The sequence below is a fragment of the Pinus tabuliformis genome, chromosome 1_2 (genome assembly GCF_031772625.1).
Source record: "Pinus tabuliformis cultivar Carrire ecotype Pingquan chromosome 1_2, CPIR1, whole genome shotgun sequence".
In the NCBI taxonomy this organism is placed as follows: Eukaryota; Viridiplantae; Streptophyta; class Pinopsida; order Pinales; family Pinaceae; genus Pinus; species Pinus tabuliformis.
Genome location: NC_142298.1, coordinates 1,281,655,336 through 1,281,682,507, shown reverse-complemented (window position 1 = coordinate 1,281,682,507; position 27,172 = coordinate 1,281,655,336). Strand labels below are relative to the sequence as shown.

Genomic DNA, 27,172 nt, shown 5'->3' with positions numbered 1-27,172 from the left:
CTGGAACATTAGCATATCTTGAAAGTCAAAAGAAATACAAGCACACTCTTCATTTTCTGAATCTCGAGGAAGATCATCTTGTACAAGTGGCTCTAAGACAACCTCTTCTTTACCGCTGCTCTCCTCTTCATAATTTGCTTGTAATGTTTGATGATTATTCTCTGCCATTATTACATTGTTCGAAGCCTTCACACATGCCAATTTAAAATTATGATTTGCATGAATCTGCCCTTGAAATAGTGCTTCAGAAAATGGATGAGCTGGAGAGATATATGAGTGGTGAGTGTCTAGAGGTCCTTGTTCATACATTTCATCAAAAACCTCATCTTAGTCTTCACAAACCTGATCTTGAAATAAAACCCCAGAGAAACAACAATCTGAAAGAACATGTGAATGAATATCTTCATACCTTTCATCCAAAAGACAGGGTTTTGGATGCTCATGGAAAACTTTAAATGCAACAACCACTTCAAGTATGTTTGATACCTCATGTGCTTCAACAGGAAGAATATCAATTTGACTGCCACAATAATCAAGGGAAACAACTTCTTGTTTACTATTTCCTTGCAAAAGTAGATGATCATTGTTATTAGATGGTTCACTGCTTAAGTTTTCTGTACATGCAATTTCATAATTCTTGCTTGGACCGATTTCTTCTTGATTGTTAGGATGCAGATCTATTTCATCTTGAAGCAAAGAAGGAATTGATGTGTGTTGTGAATGATCCTTTGTATCAAAGAAGTTAATCTCTATTATTTTCTGTTGGGAAGAATATTCATAAAGGGCCTCTATGATCTCATAATCTAGACATTCTTCATCACCAAAAGTTTCTTCAAGGTATTGAAAGAAGTTTTCACAGGATTCACAACAATCTTAGGATAACAAGAATGAATGATGAGATTTTCCATAAAACTCAAAGAATTTTGTGTGGAATTCTCTAGGAGAGAATAAGCTACATGGCTTCAATCCTTCTGTTATCACCTAAGAAACAATTTCTAAATGGTTCGCATCATTTTAATTGTAAAGGTTTAGTGTTAGTCCGAGTTTAGTTTTCTTTCAAGATTGAGCTTTTGGACTTATATTTCTCAAGATATGGACAAAATTGGTATTGCTGGGTCAAATGGCACCCCTTACAGATGACAACTGGCAAATAAAATTGATCACCACCAAGTATTGTTCAATTTATTATATTTAATGATTTTAAGATAACCTTTTTGGTTTTTTATTAAGATGGATGCAGAACAGACAGATTTGCGGTTTTGTTTCAGAATAATTTCACCATCAGAACATTATAGGGACTGTGGAGGCAGAGCGGACTTCTGTTGATCATGTTGCACACTTAAAACCCTCAGATGGAAATATAAAGACTGCAGAGTACATGGTTGCCATTGAAAGAAATGAAGTAGCAGTGGAAAGGATGCCTGGTGCATCGCTTTCAGCATTTGATAATCGGTTTTGGATTCCAATAACAAACATTCTTCTGCGGCTTTGTAAGGGTTCTGGATTCAATCCATTGTAAATGCAATAAAACAGGGCTACAGGGAAGATGATGGGCTTTACTTTGAGAGTGATGCAGATGAGCAGCTACTAATCTATATACCATTTACTCAAGTTATCAAATTGCATTCTTTGGTAATTAAAGGTCTTACCGAGGAAGGTCCAAAGACAGTGAAACTATTTGCAAATAAGGAGCATATGGGGTTTAGCAATGTAAATGACTTTCCTCCAAGTGATACCGTGGTTTTATCACCAGATAATCTTGAGGGAAAACCAGTTGTCTTGAAGTATGTAAAATTCCAGAATGTTCGCAGTTTGACCATCTTTATAGAGGAAAATCAGGGCGGTGCCGACGTTACACAAATTCAGAAGCTTGTCCTATATGGGAACACTGTGGAAACAACAAATATGAAGAAGTTACTAAGCTGTCTGAGGATGATGTTTACCTGACTTGTGGCTGTTCACAAACAATTGATTTGGTTCTCTCAGTTTTGGCTCGTGAAGGCGCAAATATTCTCTTCCCAAGACCAAGATTTCCAGCATATGAAGCATTAATGGCATACAAAGGCATTGAAGCAAGGCATTATGATTTAGTTCCAGAAAGGGGTTGGGAAATCAATCTAGATCAACTTCATACAATTGCAGACAGCAACACGGTGGCAATGGTTATTATCAATCCAAGCAACCCATGCGGCACTACTTTTACCCATGATCATTCGGCTAAGGTTGCAGAGACAACTAAAAGGTTAGGTTTGTTAATAATCTCAGATGGAGTATATGCTCATATTGTCTTTGGTGAGAAGCCATTCATTCCAATGGGATTCTTTGCATCAACTGTACCAGTAATTACTCTTGGGAGCATATCGAAGAAATGGATGGTTCCTGGTTGGCGGATTGGTTGGCTTGCGACATGTGATCCAGATGGTATTCTGAGGAAATCTCAGATAACTGAGGGCATTATTGCAACCCATTTAATTGGCTAGGCACCAGATAGGTTTGTTGCTGCAGCTGTCCGGAGTCCTATGTGTAATCTCTCATTAATGGTTGGCACAACAGATATTCCTGATTGGTGTTATGTGGAGGCATATGGAAAGAATGGGAAAAATGTTTACACTGAAGCACCTTCAATAGAAGATACCGTCCTTGACCGCATTCTGCCTTGTGTAGATGTGGCAACAGCTGAACAATCTTTAAATCAGAGCAAAACAGTAACCAATAAAGTGGTAACAGTTGTGAACAAGGTGCTAGGTACTGTTGCTAATAGTAACTTTCCGCCAAATGCTAGCCCTCTTTATTATAATCAATCTGGTCCTCTAGTGCCTACACTTTGCAATCCTTACACTGGTCGACTAGATGATCAACAATCCAATACTGGAGAAGTTAATCTCACAAATGCACCATAGGTCTGAAAAAACTATACATGCACAGTTTCATCATCTGGAATATGTGCAGAATTATGTTTACAGGTCTTGCCATGAAGTCCAAAACATTATACTGAAGAGGGCCCTGATGTATTTTTCTTTAATGCTAGAAATCTGACATACTCGAGTGGACTACCAAGACAATGAACTTCGTTTTAGCCTCTTATGTCAGGCAGCTATTGAAGCTCCAAGGATTCTTAATCTCTCAAGCAGTGAACACTTTAGTGGACCTTATGGAGAGGATGTTGTCTTCATTGCCAATGATTGGCATACATCTCTTCTTCCTTGTTACTTGAAGATTCTTTCACAAATGCCAAGGTTGCATATTGCATGCATGCCTTCAAGAATGGGGTCCATATATATATATATTCAGTTTGAAAAGCTTCAGGACACATGAAAAGAGATGTTTCAAGATAATGAAGCTCAAGATAGTCAGATTTTGGGTTGAAACTGTGTTTTTGGAATTACCCAACAATTTTGTAGCGCGCTACGAAACTGCTGAAGGTGATGACTAAAGCTCAACATTTTCGTAGCGCGCTACGAAACTGCTGAAGCTACACAATCTAATCTCAGTCAACCAGTTTTGAAATATAAGCGGGAATTTTGAGAAGGGAATATCTACAAGGGATCATCTGAAGCTATCAACTTTCAACGAGGACAAGACAGGTGGAGGAAACATGTATTCAAATCCAACTCTAAATTTTTTGTCATAAAGTGAGCACATTTACCACAGTTCAGGATATGTCAAACAGCTTGGAAGAATTTTTTCCTTCACACATGGAAAAGGTGGACAACACATCAAGGACGTGGCAATCTGTTCTATTTTGGATAATCAAAGATAAAGGACATGCTTCTTTGGATTCAAACATTTTGAGGCAAACCAAAGACCGATAATCAGGGGTAGTTTCCTGTGTTTCAGGGCAATGGAAAAGATATGACATTGAAGACCAACACGGAGCCTTGAACATCCATCACAACCAAACTAAAAAGGGACCAGATGTCAAAGGATGAGAATTATTGTAATCAAGGCTATTATTAGCATAGTATGGAGTTAGAATCCTACTTGATTTAGATCTCTAGTTGCAGTTTGTTACATTAAATAGGTAGTTAAAAGTTAAACAGGTGTCATTAGAAGTAGATTTCGAGTTCCCCTAATGTTTAAGGAGGAATCTCAGTCAGGTCTATATATAGGAGAAAGAGAAATGTAATAAGGGTTGGAAGTTTATGTAAAAAGCTCTGTTGTTAAGCTTATGTAAAGACTCTGTTTCTTTTGGTAATACAATATTGGCTTCTACTGCTCAAGAATCATAGAGACTTCAATGTATGAATTCCTCTTATTGTCTTTTCATGTTGTATACAGTATTATGAGTCTTTGATTACTTAGAAATCACTTGCAATGTTCTAATTTCCTTCATATACTCATAGACTATCCTTTTGTGTTTGCTGTACTCTATCTATATTGAAATATGAATGCCTTTATTTTATTGCAAAGCCAATTCACTGTTGATGCTAAATGACATATGACTCCATGAGCCCAATGGATGCTTGTTAATTTAGATTTTACCAGTCTCATTCCTATTTGTTTCATAAAGAGTTAGCCATCTCAATCATAATCACAAACCTTAAATCCTTTGGGAGAGCCCTCTCAGGCTAAGGAGGCTAAGCCTTAGCTAAAAGATTGGTCTGAAACAGTTACTTGAAGTCTTCCTGGTATGCAGCCTTCCAGGTCCTGATTTTGAGATAACACCTTCATACCATGATCTTGCTTTTCCTTCTAGGGTAGACATAAACATTTTCATGAAGCAATCCTTATGAAACTTAATCCTGAGCTTATGTATAAGCCAATGAAATTTGATTAGATGCAGAATAGCCTCATCCTCGTTTCCATCTATGAATTTGGGCAAATTAGTTTGCCAATCTATGCAAGGAATTTGATTCGAAAAACCAGGAATATGAGCTCTATTCATAGGAGCATACCTTCGAGTAGTTGAATCCATCTTGAAAAAAATTAAGACACCAAGAAGTTCTTCAAACTATTGGTTTTTGAACAGTGGAGTCGCCATGAAAATTCTGAACCTTTGGATTCTTCGACACTAGAGTCACCAGGTGAAATATGCACAACCTTTCTTGTGTCTAATCATTGTTCACCATCAGCAATCAGATTTGATCCTTGTTGTTCTTTCCCAGGGAAGATATGATCTTTCATTCCTCGGCAACGACGTCAAAAATGTTAGTCCTTACAATCTCCTAGGTTGAAAAGGAAATCGACAAGGGTAACCTCAAACCACTTCAGCTCAGTAGCTAGCCCTACTAAGCATGAGAGGAATCTATCTAAGTTTCTTATCAATGATGTGACTTTAAAGCAAATGGATTTTAGACTAGATATGAGTATTTGTTTGTTTGTTTGTGAAAATTTGGCTTTTTTTTTAAGGATTCGCTGAACTTAGGGTTTGGAGCCACAAGGAGGTCTAGGCTGTGGGAATGCAGGAGCAAAAATAAGAAGGAGCTAGATATCAAAAGCCATGGTGTAATTTGAGTATTTATCAGTGTCGTATAGAGAAGATAGTGAGGAAGAAACTAATGGGAATAAATAAACATGATTTCGTAGACAAAACACATAACTATGAAAACCAGATAACAGAGCTTGAAAAACAAGAATTCTGAGTATTTTATCACAAGGCATTCATGGAAAGAAGAGATATAATGTATATAAAGATGTTTAGACCATGAGAAAACAAAAATAATGAAGTACAAGCAGCATGAACTCACTGGGCTAGAGTTCCTTGAAAATAGCTACAACTTGTATCTGTATTAGCTGAAAGATGATTACAATGCAAGTCTCCTTCACAAAAAGTTCAACCCTCTTCTCCTGAGGAGAAATGATACATATAGACTCTCCTATACCACTTTCCCACCTTCAGGAGTCGAATTCCTTGGTGGAGGAGCTGACTCCAATATTCTCTCAACCAACAGGTGAGAGTGAGAAGGTGCAACTCAAACACCTCATGAAGAGTGTGTTTAGGAGTTTGCTTCTTTTATGAGGCCTAATAAACATCAAAAACAACCTATGATGTACATTTATTCATGCCTACATCACCTAGCCTTGTAACTTGTGGCATTACATAGAGAATCTTGACTTTGACCAAGTCAGACTAGAAACTAGAAATTTTACATAGTGAAATTTTCCAAATAAAAACACAGAAAGTGCAGAAGCGCAGTGATGACTTTGAGATGATTTTGAGGTACCTTCCACGGGTCAAAATACAAATCTGAGAGAATGGTCAACTAGCCCTTCAAGTCTAGTTTCCAGAATAGTTTGAATTTATGAATTTGGAGGAAGGGAAGACCTTCCAAAATCCATTCTCCCAAGGTCGCTCCAGAAGCACAATGCCTGTCAAAATATGGTCCAGAATGCTAGTTTTTTTGCCACTTTTTTGCACTTTTCTCCATAACTAAGCCACCTCTACAAAATATGGGCAAATGGGTTTTTAGAGGATGTCAAGACCTTTCCAAAAATTTAGACCTTTCCTCAAACGGAGGCTTGAAGAAAAAGCACAACGCCAAGGCGCTGCACTTCTGGAGCAACTGAATTTCTGAACTTAGACTAAAATTTGACAAAAAACTCGAAATGATCAAAATTTGATCAAAATTGGATGGAAGGTGTAAAAATAGGTTTGCTATAGCTTCATGGATGCTTCAACAAGCATCTCCAAGTTTCCCTCACCCTTTTGATGTTTTTTGGCCTCCTTGAGCTTATTTTCAAGTTGTTTCACTTTGACATTGGCAATCATGTTTTGAGCTTGATAGTGATGTGCCATGTGTCTGAGCATTTGATTTTTCATTCACCCTGTTAAGCCAATATTCTATATCTTGATGAGCCTTCTTCTAGGTCAAGATACTCATTAAGTAGAATTTGTTCGTGTTCCTCTTGCAAAGATTTCTTGAGGCCTCTTGTTCTTGGTCTTTTCCTTTTCCCTTTCACCTGTGACGCTTCAGGGTCTCTTGATGTCACGATCTCCTTACCTTTGCCAATTTGCTACATTAACATGGCTTTTTCCTTTTCTAGTATCAACTCCTTGGCTTTGAGTTGATTGTTTTCCTGTTCAAGGAATGATATAACATACTTTTCCCTTTCCAAATTGATCGCCAACTCCTTGATTTAGTAGTCCTTGTCCCTGATAGTTTGTCTCATGATTGAAGTCTGATCTTCCACCTCTAAATCAATAAGCTCAAACTCATGCTCAACCGTCTCTTTATCCTTTGTTGTTGATCCTTGTTTTGTCGATGAAGAAGGCTTGGCCCCTTTCTCTTTGTGAGAAGAAAACAAAATCCTCTGCCCTTTTTTATACACTTTGGTCACCTCAGGTTTGGGTAGTTGAGTCTTCTCCACTGATTTTCTAGAGGACCCCACCTCCATTTGAAAGGAAAATAAACTGTGAGGTATGAATGGAAATGAAGTGATGTGAAGGTGGATTTCGACAAAATGATAGAGGAGGTTTGAAAAAGGTGGATATTAACTTCAGAAGCTGATGAAAATGAGTGAAGAAATAGTGGAAGAGTGATTTGCTTGCAAGGAGGAAAAACAAGGTTTGTAATGAAAAATGCCAAAAACCCTCTAGGAATGAGCTAGGGTTTTACTTTTTGAGAGGTAAAAATTTGTTTTGAGGTGAATTGAATGGTTAAAATGGTTTATTAAACATGTATGCAAGTGTAGGAAACCATTTTACATGTTTTAGAAACCAAAAACTAAAGATGGCCATTTTCACCCTATCATTTCCCATGCAAATTTCACTACAAACCCTAACTTGAAGAATCATTGACATGAGATGAATTTGGAAAAGAAAAAGAGGGATAATGATGGTGTAATTACTTGTCCCTTGGCTTATAAGTCAATAAAATCAAGCTTGCAAGTGAAAAATTGATATTTGGGAGAGTTTTGAAGGATTTATGGGCACTCTGTCCTGCGCGCAACACAGTGTTCCTACACGCAACGCCAAAGCACATAGTAGTTCATTGAAGTGAAACGATATCTTCCAAATCACTTTTGGAGGCCTTAAACTACTCCAAATTGAGATATTGATAGCTCGTTGGAAAGATCTTGAAGTCTGATATAATATGGACACCTAAAGCATGTAATGTGGATAATCCATGAGGGAGAAAATTGATTTTCCCAAGGTCGCTCCAAAAACTCAGGGTTTCTCTGACAAAAGAGAAGCTCCATCTTGCATAGCACTTTTGGATGCCTTTCACTAATCCAAATCATGATATGAAGGTACCATTGGAAATCTTAGGATGTCTGCTACACAATGGAGTCCTTAAGAACTGCCAACATCTGCTCCAAACCCCTGAAAAATGGTCTTGAAGTCAAGCTCTCTAGAAGTGGACTAACTCTCCCATAGGAAGTGTATTTTGCTAATTTATTTCAAATCATAACACCTGTGCATAAAATGAAGGAGGTTTATGTGCCTTGGACTATAATGGACAAAAAACTCTTTCACTTTTGTAAAATTATTCTCCATTTTGTCAGAAACATATTTTGAAGCAAACATGGCCCTATGAGGAATGATGAGGCGAGGTAGTGTACTATAACATTGTCTTATTTGAAATTAAATATTACCTTTACCTTTATTTTTCTTTCACTTGTGATGCTTTAGGGTCTCTTGATGTCACGATCTCCTTACCTTTGCCAATTTGCTGCATTAACTTGGCTTTTTCCTTTTCTAGTATCAACTCCTTGGCTTTCAATTGACTGTTTTCCTATTCAAGGAATGATATAACATACTTTTCCCTTTCCAAATTGATCACCAACTCCTTGATTTAATAGTCCTTGTTCCTAATAGTCTGTCTCATGATTGAATTCTGATCTTTTGCCTCTAAATCAATAAGCTCAAACTTGTGCTCATTTGTCTCTTTATCCTTTGTTGTCGATCCTTGTTTTGTCGATGAAGAAGACTTGGACCCTTTCTCTTTGTGAGAAGAAAACACAAGCCTTTTCCCTTTCTTATACACTTTGGTCACCTCAGGTTTGGGTAGCTGAGTCTTCTCCACTGATTTTCTAGAGGACCCCACCTCCATTTGAATGAAAAATAAACTATGAGGTATGAATGGAAATGAAGTGATGTGAAGGTGGATTTCGACAAAATGATAGAGGAGGTTTGAAAAAGGTGGATATGAACTTTGGAAGCTGATGAAAATGAGTGAAGAAACAGTGGAAGAGTGATCTGCTTGCAAGGAGGAAAAACAGGGTTTGTAATGAAAAATGCCTAAAAACCTCTAGGAATGAGCTAGGGTTTTACTTTTTGAGAGGTAAAACTTTGTTTTGAGGTGAATTGAATGGTTAAAATGGTTTATTAAACATGTATGCAGGTGTAGGAAACCATTTTACATGTTTTAGAAACCAAAAACTAAAGATGGCCATTTTCACCCTATCATTTCCCATGCAAATTTCACTACAAACCCTAACTTGAAGAATCATTTACATGAGATGAATTTGGAAAAGCAAAAGAGGGATAATGATGGTGTAATTACTTGTCCCTTGGCTTATAAGTCAACAAATCAAGCTTGTAAGTGAAAAATTGAGATTTAGGAGATTTTTTAAGGATTTATGGGCACTCTGCCCTACGCGCAACGCAGTGTTCCTACGCACAGCGCAGTTCACAGAAGCACAAAGCCATCTTCCAAACTAATTTTGGAGGCCTTAAACTGCTCCAAATTGAGAGCTTGATAGCTCGTTGGAAAGCGCTTGAAGTTTGCTACAAGATGAACACCTAAAGCATGTAATGTGGACACTCCATGAGGAAGAAAAAATTATTTTCCCAAGGTCACTCCAGAAACTCAGGGTTTCTTTGACAAAAGAGAAGCTCCAACTTGTAGAGCACTTTTGGATGCATTTCACTAATCCAAATCATGATTTGAAGGTACCATTGGAAAGCTTAGGATGTCTGCTTCACAATAGAGTCCTTAAGAACTGCCAACACCTGCTCCAAACCGCTGAAAAACTGTATTTAAGTCAAGCTATCCAGAAGTGAATTAACTCTCCCGTAGAAAGTGTATTTTGGGATTTTCTTTCAAATCATAACACCTGTGCATAAACTGGAGGAGGGTTTTGTGCCTTGGACTATAATGGACAATAACCTCTTTCACTTTTGTAAAATTATCCTCCATTTTGTCAGAAACATATTTTGAAGCAAACACGTCCCTATGAGGAATGATGAGGCGAGGTAGTGTACTGCAACATTGTCTTATTTGAAATTAAATATTACCTTTACCTTTATTTTTCTTTCCCTAAGTTGCTAACTCCCTTTACCCACTTAATCACATGATGGACATACTTTTGGCAACATATGGTATCGTGATGACACATGAAGTGAAACCCTATACCATGACCTAAAATGAGGAATTTAACCATTTCATGACCCAAGACATTTAAATGAAGATATGATACCTCGAAGAAGACAATGAACATGATGAGTGATGAAGACCATGAGTAAGTGAAGGGAGCAATAATGACCTAGACACAATAACCAGTGACCAAATTTTTATTTGAAGACTCACTGAAATGACAAAAATTTGACTTGACACCTTAACAACACCTTGTAAGAGCATATTTGATCACTGGTGACAGGCTGAACTGATTGACACTAACAAAGACAATCTTAGTTGGGGATATATTGGAATGAATCAATTTTTGTGCTCCCAGTATTAAATATGTTGTGTCCGTTGAGAAAGGTTCCAGATTTTAATAATTTGAATCCTATGTGGTTTGTTTGGTGAGGTTAGTATCGATAAATACAGACTTTTGTAACACATCTAAGGTTGCATTGTGTTCATTATTCTTATTTGAAGAGACCTTTTTAGTCATTTTGTTTGGTTTTGATAATTTTTTATCTATCTATACTGCAATTGTTATTATCAACCAAGTAGATGTTTTTTGTGTTCTCTCTCTTTCATTGGCACAAAGTGCTTCGAAGTATTTGTTCTTAGGCCTAGGAGTCAATTCTTATTCCATGCTCAGACATCTTGCTTCTCTTTGAATACAAAGAATTCATAAAAGTTCATTAATTCATTAGAACTTTTGTTATGTGGCTAATACATGCAAAGTGTAAATGGTAGGCGTGAAATTACGAAGCTATGCTCTGCAAAATATGGACTATAGGTTTGTGTGAATAGATCTATTTTTAAATTTTATGTTTAGATGATATAGGGAAAATGTTTGTAGTGACTGTGATCGAACACTCACATATGAAGTTTTTTATTAATTGGACTATAAATAAATTCAATATCTACAAGTTTAAATGTTTCAATTTTGATTATATAATGTAGCACAATCTGTCTAGAAATGCTTGTGAGCCTAGTGTTATATTGAAATAAGATTAGTTTTTTTTAGTTTTTAAATTCCTGCCTATTATTTATTTTTAAAATTTGTTGTACAACATTAAGGTTGATTTAGAAGAAGTAAATCTTGATTGTTTATTTGAGGTTTGTATTTTTATATTTTATACATTACGTTCACACTTTATTATTTACAGAAACTTCTGATACATGTTACCATTCATTTATAAAATATATGTTATTATAAATTTAAATGTGGTTATGCTACTTTCTATTAAAATTCATATTTTTAATATGAAATATAAATCAATGATTAATGATTATTTGCTTTAGTTAAAGAGAAGATTCCTCGTCTCGAGAAGATAAGGTAGTTATTTATTGCTTCATTCCGAGTCAAGGAAGTGGTTATTTATTGCTCACTTTTTCAAGTTCGTGAAAAGGCAATGTTTTCCTCCAAGCGAAAGAAAGTAATTATTTCTTCCTTTCATTCCGAGTCAAAGTTGTGAAGGTTAAACGAATAATGATCTGGCCTTAAAAAACAAAAAAATTCCAAGTTGGGTGCAAAAGAAAAAGCTAAAGAAAGTAATTATTTCTTCCTTTCATTCGCAGTCAAAGCTGTGAAGGTTAAACGAATAATGATATGGCTTTAAAAATAAAAAATTTAAAAAAATCCAAGTGCGGTGCAAAAGAAAAAGTAAAGAGAAGCCAATTGTGCTTTGGGTCTTTTAACGCTAAGTTATGAAATGATGTCATTTTCTAGAGTGATATGCCCACACCGTTTTTCTAGGTTCTCTTTTTCTTTAAGCTTTGATAAACAATAATTTTAATTCCTTTCTTAATCTTGCTATGGTTAAAATCACGTACGTAGAGGCCCCTTATCGTTCTGCTCCCCATTGATATTTCTCTTTTTCTTTAATCTTTGATATGGATAATTATCCCCATAGCGATATCATAAATCGTTATCACTACGAATTTTCAAAGATAGTTACTTGTTTTCTTTAGGCTTTAATCTGGATTAATTATAATTACACTCCGCACAATGCTATGCTAATATGAAATGGGAATTTTTTCATTTTGTGTAAAACAACCTATCGGATATAAGAAGATCAGATTCTTTCCTTTCCGCAAAGCAATCGCTTATTCCCTAGTCACGTCACCCTGTTACACATGACGACTAAGGTAAGATTATTCTTTCTTACACTGTTACACTTGACGACTAAGGTAAGATTATTCTTTCTTAGTGGATGAGCTCAGGACACATTGGATATCAAAAATATCAGAATATATTCCTTCCTTCCTCCTCCTGGATTACCTCGCAGGCCTGCTTGAAAAAAATAGAAGAGATTGGAAGGAGGGAGAGTGAGTTTGCGGAAAGAAACATGGCAGGAACAGTTGCAGCTGCTATTGTTGGTACTCTTATAGAAGAATTTACTTCAATGGTCTCTCAATATTTGTTAGAAGAGGCTTTGCTAGTTATTAGTTTCCGAGAGGATTTTGACTCCCTATGTAACGAGGTTGAGTCCATTAAATCCTTGTTAAAGGACGCTGGAGATAAAAGGAGCTCCGCTATATTGTCCAGCTGGCTTGAGAAACTTGAGGATTTTCTGGACGACGCTGTTGCCATAGTGGAGGAATGCCGAGAAGCTCGGAGCTTGTGGAACCCGATATTCCGCCGTAGGATGGGCGACAAGATCAAGAAGTTAAATAAGAGATTAATAAAGATAAATGTGAGTACCAAGTACATTAAATATGCTGTCTTTGCATATGATCTGAATGCCCGTGTTGAATCACAAAGATCGATTGCAAATAATCATCTTATTAAGAAAGAGTTGCCGCCTGTGGGCATGGAAGATGACATTAAAAAGATTACTGATTTGATATTGAAGGAAGACGGCCCTCAGGTGATTGCCGTTGTGGGCATGGGAGGCCAAGGCAAAACTCTTCTGGTCCAAAGTGTCTTTAACCAGGAGAGAGTTGATCAACATTTTGACCATCGTTTTTGGGTGGTAGTATCTCAGAAATTGGATCTTGAGAATGTGCTCAAGCAAATGGGAAAGACTCTGAAACGTGAGGATATCAGCAAGGAAAAGATTAGGGAGCTCTTTGGTGATTTAGAAGGAAAACGGTGTCTGTTTGTTTTCGATGATGTGTGGGATAAGGAGGCTCTAGGTCGGCTAGTTGAACAGATTGTTTGGCCAATCCAAAGCAATTATAAGATTGTCATCACCACCAGTCGTAAAAAAGTTGCAAAAGATTTGCAAGCTCCGCTTGATATCCATGAGATGGAGATGGAGAATTTATCTGCAAAAGACAACTGGGAGTTGTTCCGCATTCATGCATTCCCGGACTGCCCAGACCACCTTCCTCCACCGGAGCTGACAGAAGGCACCATCCTTCCTATTTTAGCAAAATGTGATGGGTTGCCGTTGGCTATCAAAACAATAGGCGCATCTATGGCAAGAGTACGGAGGCTTCAGGTCGACTGGGAACGGGCTCTGGGTCGTCTAAATGATCTCAGCGCAATGAACGACAGGGTTATGCCTTCTCTAAGGTTAAGCTACGAGGCTCTGAATGATGATCTGAAAGATTGTTTTCTTTACTTTTCTGTATTTCCAAAAGGTATCGAAATAGAATGCGAAAAATTAGTTCATATGTGGATTGCTCAAGGAATTTTTTCTTCCCAAGTCGCAGCAGAAGACGCATATCATGCAGGAGATTTGTACATAGAGGAGCTTATTGATCGATGCCTTATTGAAACTTCACAAGTTGGTGTGTATGAGAGGATAACAAGTTGCAAAATACACGATTTATTACATGAGTTAGCTGTTTCCGAGTCTCTCAAACAAAAGTGTTTGTTAAAACCCCGAGAACAACTGAAAAGTTTACCAGTGAATATAGATTACCAGGTTTTGCGTAGAATTTCACTCATTAAAAATGATATAAGTGAAATCAACCAGACCATCAAGTGTTCAAGGCTCCACATTTTATTGTTATCTGAAAATTTATCACTTAGATCAATCTCTCCAAGTTTTTTAAACAACCTGACATATCTAACATGTTGAGATTTTTTCTGTTTTAAACGAAATAGGCAAAAATCCCAGTGTGTGACAACAATAGAAATCTGTTGTTGGATTAGCTCCAGGGTGTTGGGAGAAAATTAATGCATCCTAAATTTGATGTGAGAGGCAGTTAGATTCTCCTTGCTATAAAATAGGTGGTCATACGGATAGCTGGGAGAGGTGTGTGAGAGTTTGATTTATGTAATCTCCTGTTTTTTGATTAAGAAGATTGCCGTTGATTAAGAAGATTGCCGATGCCTTAGTTGTGTGGACGTAGCCCAGAGTGGTTGGGTGAACCACGTTAATTCCTGTGTTGCCTGTGCATGTCTTTTATGGCTGTGTATATGTTTTTATGTTTGCTGTGCATCTGATCTCCAACAATTGGTATCAGAGCATGTTGGAGGCGTGGCGCTAAGTGCACCTGCATGGCATGTTGCTGGAGGCTCTGGCTGTGTACGAAAACCGACTTGGTTGTGCTGCGGTGGATTTAAAGTACCTGCATATGCCAGTGTTCTTGAAATTATAGTCTTGCTGCGTGAAACGGGTTGTAATACGCAGACCTGTAAAGACTGCGGATCGGTGGTCTTTTGCCAACAGTTCTTAACGCGCATAAGTTCTGGGTTTTGCAGCGCGCCAATAGTTTCTCCAGCACATGTATCTAATCATTGGAGCGTATTGGGTGCTGGCGGGTGCGTGTGCGTGCAAGCTACCTGCGCTGCTTGCCATGTTTGACGGAAGCAAGAACGTTGCAAGAAGCATGTGATGAATAGCATATATAAAGGGTTTATCAATATGGGGAAAACATATTATATGCTATTCTATACGATGCACACCAGTGCTGTGTGTATACAAAGCCCTTGAAATCAAAACAGCTCCCACAAGATCGTGGAAGATTAAAGCGTTGATACATGCTGGTGCGTGGAGGTGAATCGGCGGTCAATAAGATAAATAATCCTGGGTGGATTTGTGTATTTAACACTACGTGGATATATATTATAACACCTGCGTGGCGATGAACAATAACTCCGCGTGGTTGTAGTGCGTATTCCAGTTTTTTTTTTGGTGTACAGCGTGGTGCGAGCTGTTGAACCTGCGTGCTGTGTATTAAGTCTGCGTGGAGCGCTGGTCGCCACGGATCATAGAGCCATTCGCCACGCGAATTGTGGTCCTAGGAGTCAGATAAATGTGCGTCACTTGTTAGCTGTATGCTGCTACGTATCGATTTGGTGCTGCCGCAGATACGTGTAATGTCAGAACAAGCCTAAAATTGGTGAGTGCGTTTTGTTTTTATACGTTTTCTGCTTGGCGCGGGTAATTCAATCACAGTCGCGCCAGCCAATTGAATTAGCGCGCATATGAGTGGGATTCTCGTGCCAAGAGGTCGAATGCAGACACCTCTACGTCAGAGGTAATGATGGCCAGAGGTCGCTCAAGAGAGAGACACTCCGGGGGAAAGCATAGTGACTCTCGTTCAAAGTCCAAAGGAAAGAAGACAAAGGTGAAGTGCTGGCATTGTGGCAAGGCTGGACATCTGAAAAAGGATTGCTGGAAGCGAAAGAAGGCTGCTAAAGAAGGTTCTTCGACAGAAAAGAAGGAAGCCAACACCACAGATACAGGTTCAGTATCTGGTTCAGGTATGAGTGATGAGGTATTGTCTGTTAATGTTTCAAAACATGATCAACATTGGTTGTTAGATTCCGGGGCATCTAACCACATGTGTATTCATAAAGATTGGTTTAAGACATATAGATCGGTTGATGATGGAGTCGTGTACATGGGTAATGATGTCACTTACAGTATTGTTGGAATAGGAAGTATACAACTGCAAATGTTAGATGGCACAACCAAATTGTTAACTGATGTGAGATATGTACCAGATCTAAGAAAAAATCTAATTTCATTAGGAGCACTGGATACGAATGGATATAAAACTGTAATTCAAGGTGGAGTTATGAAAATCTATAAAGGTATTTTACTAGTGATGAAGGCTAAGAAGGTAGGAAATCTTTTTCAATTAGAAGGTAGAACTAGGTCAGATCATGTGTGAGTGTTTGAACAGGACAGTAGTTCCATTCGCCTATGGCATCAAAGGTTGGGCCATATGAGCGAACGAGGGTTGAAAATTTTGGCTGATCGCAAGTTACTTCCTAATCTAAGATCTGGAAAGTTAGATTTTTGTAAACATTGCTTGTTTGGAAAACAAAGTAAACAAAAATTTAAAACAAGCAAACATACTAGTAAAGGAATACTTGATTATATCCATTCAGATGTTTGGGGTCCAGCCCCTACAGCGTCATATGGTGGCTCGTCATATTTTGTATCGTTTATTGATGACTTTTCTAGAAAAGTGTGGGTCTACATGTTGAAAAGGAAGTCTGATGTTTTTACAGTTTTCAAGCAATTTAGAGCATTGGTAGAAAACAACACTGGTAGAACTATAAAATGTTTAAGAACTGACAATGGTGGTGAGTTTATTTCCAAGGAGTTTGACAGCTATTGCAAGGATGCAGGGATCGAGAGACATAAGACCACGGTTTATACTCCTCAACAGAATGGAGTTGCTGAACGCATGAACAAGACTCTTTTAGAGAGAGCAAGGTGTATGCTGAGTAACGCAGGGTTGCAAAAGGAGTTATGGACGGAAGCAGTGGCAACAGCTTGTTATGTGATAAACCGATCTCCATCAATGGCGATAGGCTGCAAGGTTCCGCAAGAGGTATGGAAAGGACACCCTTGTGACTATTCTAAACTCAGAGTGTTTGGTTGTGATGCATATGCTCTAGTGCCTAAACATCAGCGAACTAAATTAGATCCGAAATCGAAAAGGTATGTCTTTTTTGGGTATGGTGATGGAACAAAGGGCTATAGATTGTGGGATCCTACTACTCGCAAAATCATCATCAACAGAGATGTAAAGTTTAATGAATCCTCTCTTGTACAGTTAGATGTAGATAGTAGATTGAAACAGGATGATGTATTTGATTTCTAGCACATTCAGTTTGACAACATTTCTAATGATAGTCGTAATGACCATAGTTCAGATTCTAGTCATGAATAGGTTTCAGAATCAGATTATGAACACGGTTCAGATGGAGGTCATGAACAGGTCTCAGATGGCGATCATGAAGAAGTTCCTATAGATGATAGACAGCCAATTGTGGAAGCACCAGAAACATTCTTAAGGAGGTCTACAAGGATCAAACGCCCTCCGAGAAGGTATGATGATCATGTTACTTCAGTTGCTTTGACCGCTAATGATGATGAACCTTTGTGTTATCAGGAAGCTGTAGAAGGTTCAAATAGTGACAAGTGGAAAGCAGCCATGAAGGACGAAATGATGGCCTTAAGTAAGAATGGTACATGGGATCTGGTTGAACTTCCCAAAGGCAGGAAAATTGTGGGATGTAAGTGGGTGTTCAAGGTGAAACGGGGTGTGAATGATACGGAAGACAGGTACAAAGCAAGGCTGGTTGCAAAAGGGTTTTCCCAGAAAGCTGGCATAGACTTCCATGAGATATTTTCACCAGTGGTTAAAATTGTTTCAATTATAATTGTGTTAGCTTTAGTGGCTTTGCTTGATTTAGAATTGCAGCAATTAGATGTTAAAACTGCATTTCTACATGGAGACTTAGATGAAGAAATATATATGGAACAACCGGAAGGGTTTGTTCACCATCGCAATGAGAAATTTGTCTGCAGGCTCAAGAAGTCATTATATGGCCTGAAGCAGTCGCCTCGGCAGTGGTATAAGAAGTTTGATTCTTTCATGTTGAGTCAGAAATATGTAAGAAGTGAATATGATCATTATGTTTACTTTAAGCAGTTAAATAATGGCATGTTCATTATCTTAGTGTTGTATGTTGATGATATGCTTTTAGCAAGCAAAAGCATTGAAGAAATCAACAGGTTGAAGGCTCAGATGGCAAGGACATTTGATATGAAAGATCTAGGAGCAGCAAGACAGATTTTGGGCATGGAGATTTTCAGAGACAGGAGCAATGGTAAGCTATGGCTGTCACAACAAAAGTATATTGAGAAAATACTTTTGAGGTTTGGTATGAATAATGTGAAGCCTGTTTCAATCCCTTTAGCTTTCCATTTTAAGCTTTCTTCGAGTTTATGTCCTAATACAGATGAAGAAAAGGATTATATGTCTCGAATTCCATATGCCAATGTAGTAGGATGTTTGATGTATGCGATGGTTTGTACGCGACTAGATATTTCACATGCAGTTGGGGTTGTCAGCAGGTATATGGCAAATCCTGGTAAAGAGCACTGGTCAGCAGTGAAATGGGTGCTTCGGTATTTAAGAGGCACGAGTAGTTATTGTATAACTTACAATAAGAGTAGTGAATCTGTTTGCGGATATGTTGATTCTGATTTTGCAGGTGATTTGGATAAGAGAAGGTCAACTTCAGGGTATGTCTTTACTCTTGCAGGTGGAGCTGTTAGCTGGATGTCAAAGCTACAAAACATTGTTGTTTTATCCACTACTGAAGCAGAATACATTGCTGCTTCGCATGCTTGCAAAGAGGCGGTATGGTTGAAAGGTTTGCTTGGTGAGTTTGGTAGGTTACATGACAACATCAGGTTACTTTGTGATAGTCAAAGTGCAATACATTTGGCTAAGAATCCGGCCTATCATAGTAAATCAAAGCATATTCCAATTAAGTATCATTTTGTAAGACAGGTTATCACTGAAAGGGGCGTTTCTCTTGAAAAGGTGCATACAAAGGAAAACTGTGCAGACATGTTCACGAAACCAGTTTTGTTAGAGAAGCTACGTTGGTGTTTGGCTTCTCTTGGCTTGCAGAAAAAATAAAAATAATAAACAAACAGGGCATCAGGCTAATTGTTGTCAAGGTGGAGATTGTTGATATTTTTTCTGTTTTAAACGAAATAGGCAAAAATTCCAGTGTGTGACAACAATAGAAATCTGTTGCTGGATTAGCTCCAGGTTGTTGGGAGAAAATTAATGCATCCTAAATTTGATGTGAGAGGCAGTTAGATTCTCCTTGCTATAAAATAGGTGGTCATACGGGTAGCTGGGAGAGGTGTGTGAGAGTTTGATTTATGTAATTTCCTGTTTTTTGATTAAGAAGATTGCTGATGCCTTAGTTGTGTGGACGTAGCCCAGAGTGGTTGGGTGAACCACGTTAATTCCTGTGTTGCCTGTGCATGTTTTTTATGGCTGTGTATATGTTTTTATGTTTGTTGTGCATCTGATCTCCAACATAACAGTGCTAGATTTAAGCTCCACTGCCCTCAGTACATTGCCCAAATCCATTGGTAAATTAAAACATCTGAAGTTTTTGAATTTGTCGAACACAGCCCTCTTGGACATGCCAGAGTGCTTGAGTGGTCTGGTGCGCCTTCAGTATCTGAATGTTAGTCATTGTTCCGATCTAAAAAATCTGCATTCAGGGATAAGTAGGAACAAGCATATGCTATATCTGAATATGGAGGGTTGCGGAAAATTGAAGTGGCTGCCTAAGGGAATATCGAAGTTGAGCCATCTGCAGACACTCAAAGGTACTCTATCTGGTGCTCGTAACGACGCCAAAGCTTTGCAGCTGAGCGATCTCAAAGGATTGATTAATTTGCAACACCTTGCATTAGAAATGGGTCGTCCTTCAGAAAATATTGCTCAACCAGAAAATATTGCTCAACCAGAGGAGGGAACTTTTGGGGAAATGAAAAAGATGCAGAGCCTCTCCGTGATAAACAACGGTTCAAGTCACCTCAATCTTCCGAGTGACATGGGAGACATGGATCGCCTTCAAGTAGTTTGCTTACGTAAATGTGTGATCCCAAGTTGGATATTTGAGCTTCCTAACCTCACGGAGCTTGATTTACAAAAAGATGATTCCATAGGCAGTGTATATAAAAGACTAGCGTTCATCCCCAATCTGAAAAAGTTGCATTTGTCACAAAATGACAATTGCATTGAGTTTCCAGTGGAATTTGGAGAATGCACGGCGTTTCCAAAGCTGGAAGAGCTCATGGTAGACAGTTTTAGCTGTTTGGAAAAGTTTCCGTCGTTGCAGGATACAGCAATGCCAATGTTAAAGTATTTCCGACTCAGATGGTGTCACAAATTGAGAAATATAGCCCAAGGATTGGAGCGCCTCAAGAGTCTCAAAGAAGTAGAGATACTGAGGAATAAAGGTGACCGAGACCTTTGGGAAGGTGAATGGCTACGAACTTTGAAAAAGAGAGGCATTAAGCCCAAAGTGTCCCGATATGATCAAACTACAATTGATGGAATTGACAACTCAACTACAGTTGATGGAATTGACTGTAAATGTGTTAGAAAACCTGCACAGATGAATCTAGCTAGTAAAGGTTGAACACACAGCTTTGCAGAGCAAAAGCACTAAAAGAAAATCGAAAGAAGAAAAGAATGATTCTATTGAAAATTATGTTACAATGCTCATGATATAGCATTACTGGGTGAAGATCCCAAGGTAATGACTATAGTGGTGATCAATGAGAAGACTCAACACCTACAACCAGTTCCGGAGATAACTAGTCAGTTGCGGAGTTAAAGAAGGAGCAAATCAAGGAGTAAATCAAGGAGTAAATCATGCAAAAGGAATTTTGCATGCAATCTCATGCTCTAACTAAAAGTCCACATGTAGATGTGTAGTAGTTCCAACATGCAAAAGGAATCTTGCATGCAGTCACATGCTCTAACTAAGAGTCTACATGTAGGTGTGTAGTAGTTCCAACACCCCCCCTGAACACCACTATGGGAAAAATAGAAAATGGGCCCTGGCAACTAAGGCAAAAGGTCACCCAAAATACAATGCAACTTGTACTAAAATTGAGGAAAGAGGGAAAACCTCATGGGAAAAACCCCCCCTCAAAATACAATGTAATCAAAAGAAAAGAGGAAGAAAAATATTGTTGCTAAGCAACCGTGTCCTTCACTCCAAGACGATCACGCAAAGAGCGGAACTTCTGCTCAGTGAATGTCTTGGTGAAGATGTCTGCAGTCTGTTCTGCTGAAGGACAGAACTACAGATCAATGACCCGATCATGTACTAAGTCTCTGATGTAGTGCATATGGATCTCTATGTGCTTCGTCCGCTGCCGCTGTACTGGATCCCTGCAAAATTTGAGAGTGCTCTGATTGTCACACCAGATGACAATGGGCTGGTGGAACTGGACGCCCAACTCAGTGAGGAAGTGTTGTAGCCACAGAGCCTGAATGGTGATGTTGACTACTCCTCGGTACTCAGCCTCAGCTGAAGAGAGAGCAATAGCAGCCTGCTTCTTGCTCGACCAACAGATAGGGCCAGATCCTAGACTGAGTGAATATCCGGAGGTGGACTTGCGATCAATGCTGTCTCCCGCCCAATCAGAATCTGTGAAGCCAAGGAGATTCAATGAAGTGCCTGCTGCATAGTGAATCCCGAAGGTGATGGTGCCCTGCACATATCGGAGGATGCGCTTGGCAGCATTCCAGTGTAGCTCATGCGGCTCCTGCATGTATCTGGAAACTGCCCCTACTGCATATGAGAGATCTGGTCTGGAGTGGGTGAGGTACAATAAGCTCCCCACTAGCTGTCGGTAGAGAGTGCTGTCAACTAATGGAGTGTCACCTCCATCCTCAAGGCGGACCCCAGACAGAAAAGGAGTCGGTGCTGGCTTGCAGTCAGTCATGCGAAATCTCTCGAGGAGATCCCGTGCATACTTAGTCTGAGAGAGTTTGATGCCTGTGGCATTCTGGCTGATCTCAAGACCAAGAAAGAAGTGTAATGGACCCATGTCCGTCATCAAGAACCTATCATGCAAGGCCCTCTTGACTGTAGCAATGGCTGAAGCTGAGCTGCCAGTGATTAGGAGATCATCTACATACAAAACTAAGATAAGAAGAGAATTTTGTGTCCTAAGCATGTAAACATTCGGATCAGACTTACATCTTTCAAAGTTTTGTGATAAGAGAAAAGAATCCATCTTCGCGTACCAAGCTCTCGGGGCTTGCTTAAGGCCGTAGAGAGATTTCTTCAGTCTGCAGACCAAAGATGAATCTTGAATGAAACCATGTGGCTGCTCCATGTAGATCTCCTCAGATAGGTCTCCGTGAAGAAAGGCATTCTTCACATCCATCTGATGTACTTCCCACCGCTGGGCAGCCGCAATGGCAAGTGTAAGGCGTATGGAATCCATCTTTGCTACTGGAGCAAAGGTCTCGTCATAATCAATGCCATGCACTTGTTGGAAGCCTTTGGCTACTAGCCTTGCTTTCCGTCTGGTGATTTGCCCATCTGCAGCACTCTTGGTCCTGTAGACCCATTTGCATCGGACAAGTTTCCTTCCTGAAGGAAGGGGGACCAGATCCCAAGTCTGGTTCTCAAGGAGGGAGTTATACTCCTCCTCCATGGCGGACTCCCAAGATGGATGCCCAGCAGCCTCAGCATAAGACTGTGGATCAGAAGACTGAACCAAATGACAATGCCAGGAGGGCGATGGTTCAGTGGCAGTGAGGACAAGAGGAGGCTCAATAAACTCTGAGCTAGTCCTCTGCATATCAGAATTATCCCCCACAAGACCATTTCTAGCAGCTGGTTGGTCTTGTGCATATATCTCACGTAAGCTCCTTGTTCTCTGATTTATAACAGGGGAATATGATTCACTACTGGAAGCCCGATCTGGGCTTGGATGTGGATCATCATTTGCATGCACTAGATTTGTATCTGAAGACTCTGTCTTTGCATCTGCATGCTCTTCCTCGGCATCTGCATGATCTGTATCTGCATCTGAATGCACTGAGTCATCATCTCGGACATGAGGTAGATAAAAAGTGTCTGCATGCGGCGCTTGAGGTGCATGCGAGAGACTTTCCTCAAATTTGACACTTCGCTCAATGATGAGCTTGTCCGTAGAGGGTATCAATAGTCGATATCCCTTCACACCATCAGGGTATCCAACAAAGATGCACTCAATGCTCTGTGGATCAAGAGCTTTCCTCTTTTCAGAGGGGATCCGGGCCCATGCTCGAGAGCCGAAAACACGGAGGTGAGTGACCTCTGGTTTAGTGCCGCTCCAAGCCTCAAAGGGGGTCTGGTCCTTGACAGACCTATGAGGAGATCTGTTCTGGATGTAGTTAGCACAATTAAGTGCTTCAGCCCAAAGTTTATGAGGTAGTGACTTGGCATGCAACATGCAGGAAGCCATCTCTTTGAGAGATCGATTCTTTCTCTCAGCAACTCCATTCTGCTGCGGAGTGTATGGAACTGTATACTGCAACTGTATGCCGGACTGAAGGCAAAGATTCTGAAGTGCTGTGTTAACATATTCCCCCCCATTGTCTGTACGGAGGGCTTTGATCTTTCTCTCTGACTGTGTCTCAACTAGTGCTTTGAAATCTTCAAAGTGCTCAAAAACTTCAGATTTGTTCCTGAGAAGATACACCCAAGTATACCGTGAGAAATCATCAATAAATGTAAGCACATACCTTGCTTTGTTGATGGAAGGATGAGGAAAAGGCCCCATGAGATCACTATGGATCAGATCTAGAGGAGAGGATGCTCTGTGAGTCTTGCCGGTGTCAAACTTTTCTCTGGGATGTTTGCCAAGAACACACCCTTCACAAACTCCTTTGGAGAAACTGATATTTGGCAAGCCTTCCACCATCTCATTCTTGCTTAGCTGCTGCATATACCTGTAATTTAAGTGACCAAACCTCTCGTGCCAAAGCCTACTACTATCATCAGCATGTGTAAGCAATAAGGAGGATTCAGATTCAATAAATTCAGAAAATGTATACAGTCTCGCTCCATTGTTTACCTCACCAGTTGCAATTTTGGCATTGCTATGTAGATCATATATGTTCACTGCATCTGGAGTGAATTCCACTCTCTTTCCGGTGCCGGAATGAGTGATCTGATAAACTGAAAGCAGGTTTTCCGAAAGTTTTGGAACATGAAGCACATCTTCAAAGCTTCCGTGTAAAAGTTCCACTCTACCTTTTCCGGTGACCTCAATAGGTGAGTCATCTCCCATGAGGATGGGAGGTCCTTTGCATGCATCCAAAGAGGAATATACTTCCTTTGCAGCAGCCATATGATGTGATGCACCAGAATCTATAATCCATGCATCAGGAGAAGAATTAATTGCAACTAAAGCATGAAAATTGTTACCTTTTCCGTGTGGCGGATCCTCAGTTTTCTTCTTGGCGCCCTGAGGGATGTGGTCCCCAAGGTTATGCTTCTGAAGGATTTCTGCCATTTGGTCAATTTGTTTCTTCATGCAAGAGGATTCTGGATGGAATCCTCTTTGACAGTAGGTGCATCTGTTTCCTTTCTTCCCTTTCTCATTTCTCGAGCCGGAGGAGTCATTGAAGGGCTTGGTGTACCCTTCCTTCTTTGGATGGGAATGTGCTTTTCCTTTGTCTTTCTGCTGCTGATTTTTCTGATTTGAATCAGATCTGTGAATTTTATTGTGGCTGCCATCATGCACAGCAAGTGCATGTGCTTTTGGAGGTTTGATTTTCCCCATGCCAATGAGTTTATCTTGCTCAAAAATAAGAGACTCCATAAATTCTTTGAGAGAAGGCATAGTGTAGGATTTACCTGTTGCGAGCCTTACTGAATGAAATGTAGACACAAAGACGGAGTATTCCGGTCCGAGCTTTGACATAATAGAGAGAACTTGGCGACTCTCCTCCTTGGATTTGTCAATTCCACAACCCTTGAGTTGCAGCAATAAATCATTATATTTGGTGAAGAAATCTTGAATTCTGTCATAGTTCCGTGGATCCAATGATAGCAGCTCCACTTCGAGCAGATGTCCTTTCATCTCATCCTGTTTCCCGTAGAGCTCTTCAACCTTTTTCCAAATCTCATTGGGAGTATTGCAGGCAGATAGATGAAACTGCAACTCTGGAGAGATGCACATGCATATGGATCCGTGGGCCTCATCCATACGGTTGAGGTACTTGGATTTCTCTATGGCTGAAGTGGGTTCCACTTCTGTAGCCATGGTAATCCTGTACAACCCTTTATGACGAAGGTATCGAGCCATTTGATCCTTCCATTCATGATAGTTGTACGGTGTTAGGATCGATGCTTTGGGAAACTCCATTTTTCTGTCAATCTTCGATCTCCAAGCTGTAATACTTGCAAAATAAAGTACTGATGCGCCTTTTATCTAGCAACCTGTGGGCTCTGATACCATGTAAATGTGTTAGAAAACCTGCACAGATGAATCTAGCTAGTAAAGGTTGAACACACAGCTTTGCAGAGCAAAAGCACTAAAAGAAAATCGAAAGAAGAAAAGAATGATTCTATTGAAAATTATGTTACAATGCTCATGATATAGCATTACTGGGTGAAGATCCCAAGGTAATGACTATAGTGGTGATCAATGAGAAGACTCAACACCTACAACCAGTTCCGGAGATAACTAGTCAGTTGCGGAGTTAAAGAAGGAGCAAATCAAGGAGTAAATCAAGGAGTAAATCATGCAAAAGGAATTTTGCATGCAATCTCATGCTCTAACTAAAAGTCCGCATGTAGATGTGTAGTAGTTCCAACATGCAAAAGGAATCTTGCATGCAGTCACATGCTCTAACTAAGAGTCTACATGTAGGTGTGTAGTAGTTCCAACATTGACAACTCGACAACAGCAAATGATAATGCACTTCAATGGTGGTACACTTGTTGCACGGTTATGTGAAGCAGGTATATTTGAAGTAGGAAATGAGAGATATAAATTCTATAATTACAGCATGCTTCTATTTAAATTTTATATTTTACATGGTCAAACTTGTATTTAAAAGTTTTCATGTACGGAAAGTGTTTTAACTCGTACTTCGACCAGGGAAACTGCAGAGCAGCAAGTTCTTTATGGTCTGAGAGAGGCTGTTGCGAGTTCTTTATGGTCTGAGAGAGGCTGTTGCGAGTAATCTTTTTTTGAATATGGTTGCATACTGATCATATTTGGCAGTCAGCTTTTTCTTAAATCCAGAAATCGATTTATTAACTGTACGGATGAAAATCTATGACCATGTTTAGTGTTGCAATGTTACGAATTTTACTTTATAAATTTCTGAATCGTATTTACCGTCTCACTGCCTCCGTAAATATTTTGTGGTCATCCAGCATTCTGTGAGCATCATGGAGATCATTTATAATAGCCCTTGCTTATTGTTCATGATTTGCAGGCTTTTACAGGTCGATGCAGAGGAATAGACGAAATGCCCCTCCTATATTCTTACAAACATATTATGATTTCAACAGTGTAACTATTTTTAATTAGTGTTGTTATGAAGACACAGCTTCTATCTCCTTAATTGTTGAAATTCCAGTTTGTCCACTTTCAAAATCTGTGATAATTTTGAAATTCCAGTTGTGTACTTGAAATAGGCATAATACGTTTTTTTACTGAACAGAGTCCATGGAAGATACTTTCAGCGGTGAAGGGCATGATTAAAATGTCATTTATATTTTAATGCTTTGTACATGCTACACAAATGAATTTATACGGAATTGCACAGAATAATCTTGAATGTCCTCAATCTGTCCATCAACACGGTGTAGTCTTTTCTTGTGGACTTCATAAAATTTCATGAATTTCGCTGGTCATGTAGGATAAAAAGATTGTAAAATCCTTCAACATGGTGTAGTCTTTTCTTTTCCACTTCATAAAATGTAGCATAAAATATTGTAAAATCATGGATTATCAATTCGACATGGATCGAGTTTTTATATTTCACAGAACTGTTATTATACTTAAAAACATTGTTGGTATTGCCCTCACTTGACACATTATATCAATGTGTAAGGTTTTTTTCTCAATATGATTAAAACTCAAATCTAAATGGATTATATCAATGCGTAACGTTTTTCTCAATAT

General features: G+C 39.2%; 2 protein-coding genes across 2 annotated transcripts in view; both read left to right on the top strand.

The window, feature by feature from the left end:
- Positions 1–251: 251 nt before the first annotated feature.
- LOC149210908 (putative aminotransferase TAT2) lies at positions 252–2,480 on the top strand. Its single transcript, XM_089399141.1, has 4 exons — positions 252–279; positions 1,296–1,490; positions 1,643–1,784; positions 1,829–2,480. Exons 1-4 carry the CDS (start codon positions 252–254, stop codon positions 2,478–2,480), a joined length of 1,017 nt encoding a protein of 338 aa, XP_089255267.1.
- Positions 2,481–12,628: 10,148 nt separating this feature from the next.
- The window catches only part of LOC149210907 (putative disease resistance protein At1g59620), a 35,726-nt gene continuing 21,182 nt past the window's right edge, over positions 12,629–27,172 (top strand). The window contains exons 1-2 of the mRNA XM_089399140.1: positions 12,629–14,306; positions 19,550–20,608. Coding sequence (XP_089255266.1) covers positions 12,629–14,306; positions 19,550–20,608 — 2,737 coding nt within the window. The remainder of the gene's footprint in view (positions 14,307–19,549; positions 20,609–27,172) is intronic.

What these genes read in the sequence shown, in the direction of transcription:
- LOC149210908 (XM_089399141.1), top strand. Translation starts at nt 252, where the DNA reads ATGGATGAGCTGGAGAGATATATGAGTG. An exon ending in AAACATTCTTCTGCGGCTTT is followed by an intron (nt 1,491 to 1,642) that starts GTAAGGGTTCTG and finishes TGGTAATTAAAG; the next exon opens with GTCTTACCGAGGAAGGTCCA. An exon ending in GGAAAACCAGTTGTCTTGAA is followed by an intron (nt 1,785 to 1,828) that starts GTATGTAAAATT and finishes CCATCTTTATAG; the next exon opens with AGGAAAATCAGGGCGGTGCC.